At 50.1% G+C, this 2,975-nt stretch overlaps 1 protein-coding gene across 1 annotated transcript; it reads right to left on the bottom strand.

Moving 5' to 3' along the window:
- Nucleotides 1–1,140: 1,140 nt before the first annotated feature.
- Nucleotides 1,141–2,663, bottom strand: LOC119289326 (UDP-glycosyltransferase 73C3-like). Its single transcript, XM_037568680.1, has one exon. The coding sequence runs from the start codon at nt 2,646–2,648 to the stop codon at nt 1,230–1,232; it is 1,419 nt and encodes a 472-aa protein (XP_037424577.1). The 5' UTR covers nt 2,649–2,663; the 3' UTR covers nt 1,141–1,229.
- Between the last annotated feature and the right edge of the window lie 312 nt (nt 2,664–2,975).

The following is a 2,975-nucleotide window of genomic DNA, read 5'->3' on the forward strand; positions in this document are numbered from 1 at the left end:
AAAATGCTTTACTAACCAATACAGTTTCTAGTAAAACCATGCTAATGTCTAGTAACGAATTAAGATGTGTGAACTCTAAAGACCTGTCTTTTCATTTGTAAAATGAAAAGGACAAAGTAAATGGTAATGGAAGAAGATGCTTTACCGATTGATACATTCACTCCATGGCTCTTATACTACACGCTTGTAAAAAGACATGTTAAATAAAGTAGCAAAATTAAATTAGTTACCATCAGGATGCAACGTCTCCTTCCCGCATTCACATTACTCATGCTAGAGACACAACTTGGTACATATAGTAACAGAACTAAAAAGGTTACTGTCAACATGCAGCGTCACCTGCTTTTCATTCTCAAACCTCAAGGTGGTAAAAAAACAGCGTCATCTGTGTAGCGTTTTCGTTTCCTCCGCTAGAAAAAAACTGCTAAACATAGTAACAGAACTAAAAGATTTACCATAAGCATGCAACCTCCTCCACCCTTCATTCTCGTTTCGCACCCCAGTAAAAAACTAGATAAATAAAGTAACTAAATTAAAAGATTTACCATCTGCATGACATGATGGGGTAAAGTAGAGAATGGCGTGACTAAGCAGGCAACCAGGTGCGTTCGGTGGGTCTGAGCGTAGGATAGACTACAATGCCCTCTGGCTCACTTTAGCGACCCTAGTTGTATGACACTACACATATGTATGATCCTAGTTGTATCCACTATAGAGGTGGTAAGATAGCCTGGTAATATATGCATGTTGCTAGTCTAAATTATTCTTCATTGTGAGCAGTCTTACTTAAACAATCCAATTGTTCACACAAATAATTTACAATACATACTCATCCAATCTCTATTAAATTTAGCATCTCGAGTATGATCAACTGAATTTTGCATATTTATTTTGATAACATAATGTATCTTATATGTCATACCTATTTGTTTACACAATTTAGTTTCTAAAGTGATCTCGCTGCAATGAGCGGGTATCCTTCTGGTTACTCTTAAAGTTAACTGAAAACGACCTATTCTTCAGGGCATGACTGAGTTACGACCTATTCCACTGCCCCTTGCCGGTCGACATACTACGCCATCATGATCACGTTTGTCCATGCCATCCCACGAAGAAATCACTACGATGAGCCGGCCTAGGTGAAAGCTGAAATAACAGCCAAGTCGTGGACATAACTCACAATGCATGCCTTATATGCTACAAAATGATGAAACCAAACGTTGGATAATCTACAGTTCCTTGCTGCCACTCGGCATGAAGCTCTGTAATAGCCGCGTCAGGTTTTCGTGCGACGATCCTCCTTTCGCTACGGATGCATGAGCTCTCTCCCCGTAATCCTTGCACTTTTTCCTCCTGTCCTCTACCACAGCCCCATCGCCCATCAGCTCTGACACTGCTCGCGCAATGTGCCCCCGCATCACGGCCCTGTTGTTACCGGACGGCATCAAGGGCACGCCGACCCCAAGTACTTCCACGACCAGCCTCTCGTTGAGGAACTGGTCGCTGAACTGAGGCCACGTCACGACAGGCACGCCGTGCGCGATGGACTCTAGCAGGGAGTTCCACCCACAGTGGGTCATGAAGCCGCCTACGGCGTGGTGCGACATGATGGTGAGCTGAGGCGCCCAACCATGCACTATGAGTCCCTGCCCTGCCGTGCGTGCCTCCAGGGCTTGGAGCCACTCTTGCACTTCTGGCAACGCCGTCTCAGACTCCTTCACCACCCAAAGGAACGGCTTCTCAGAGTCCTCGAGGCCGTGTCCAACCTCGTACAGCTGCTTGGGAGGCATCTGCACCAAGCTGCCAAAATTGACATAAATGACCGTGCTCTGGTCCATCTTGTCGAGCCAAGCGGTGACCGCGCTATGGTAGACGGCCTCCTCGTCCCGCCGGTTACCGAGCAAAAAGGGCCCAAGCGCCCAGACAGGCTTGCCAAGTGCCGCTTCATAGGAAGTGATGAACTCTTGCTCGAGGCCCATGAAGGTGTTCATCACGGCGCCATCGGATGAGCGCATGCCCTCCCGCGCCTCCTTGGTGAACTCCTCCCACTCGGGTGTGGTATAGAAGGAGGACGACCATGTCTCCTTGGTCATCTCTACGCGCATCGGCATGCCCGGCACGACGTACGACGTGTCGTGGTCGCCCTTGCCATACGTTGCCACGTTCAGGTCGCATAGCGAGTAGAAGATGGAAGGCACGTGGAAGAAGAGCCGCGGGACCCCGACGCTCCTTGCGACGCCGGCTGTCCACGGGTTGCAAGCGTCGGAGATGATGCAGCTGGGGCGCCGCGGCAGCGCGCGCACATAGGCCTCGAGCGGCCCGGCCAGCCTGTAGAGGTCCAGGAACAACCGGAGGAAGCTGTCGATGCCGGCGGTGCTGCCAGGGGGCAGCCCGTCGTCGGCCGGCGGGAACGGGAGCTCAACTATCTCCAGGGGCAACATGGCGCGCCGCGCCCTGTCGGCTACACCCTGTAGACGCGCGGCGTTGACAGGTGTTGTAACGAGGCTCACTCTCACACCGCGTCCCGCGAGGAGGCAGGCAAGGTCCGACATGGGGATGGTGTGGCCCTGCCCGATGAGCGGGACGAGAACAAAGTGTGGTGGAAGGATTATGGATGTCTCTATCGCCGTCGCCGTCGCGGGCGCCATTGTTGACGGTGCAAGAAAAATAGACTGCAGTTGAGATGTACGGCCGGTATGGAGCTGTATTTATATACAAAGCGCGCGTGTGCTGTATGTCAACAAGTCGAGCTGCAGCGAATGCCGTGTATATACTATATAAAGCGATCCACTGAGCTGATTCATGCTCTCCAACTCACAAACTTTCCAGCCATTAACGAAAAAGGGTTTCCTCTCGCTTTATATATAAAGCAACCATCACCGAACATACTAAAACCAGCCGATACAAACACTCACACCCATGGATGGATACAAGGATGCTGAAAACAGCAACACCACTGTAAAATACAGTAACAT

This window comes from Triticum dicoccoides, chromosome 4A, assembly GCF_002162155.2.
Source record: "Triticum dicoccoides isolate Atlit2015 ecotype Zavitan chromosome 4A, WEW_v2.0, whole genome shotgun sequence".
NCBI lineage: Eukaryota > Viridiplantae > Streptophyta > Magnoliopsida > Poales > Poaceae > Triticum > Triticum dicoccoides.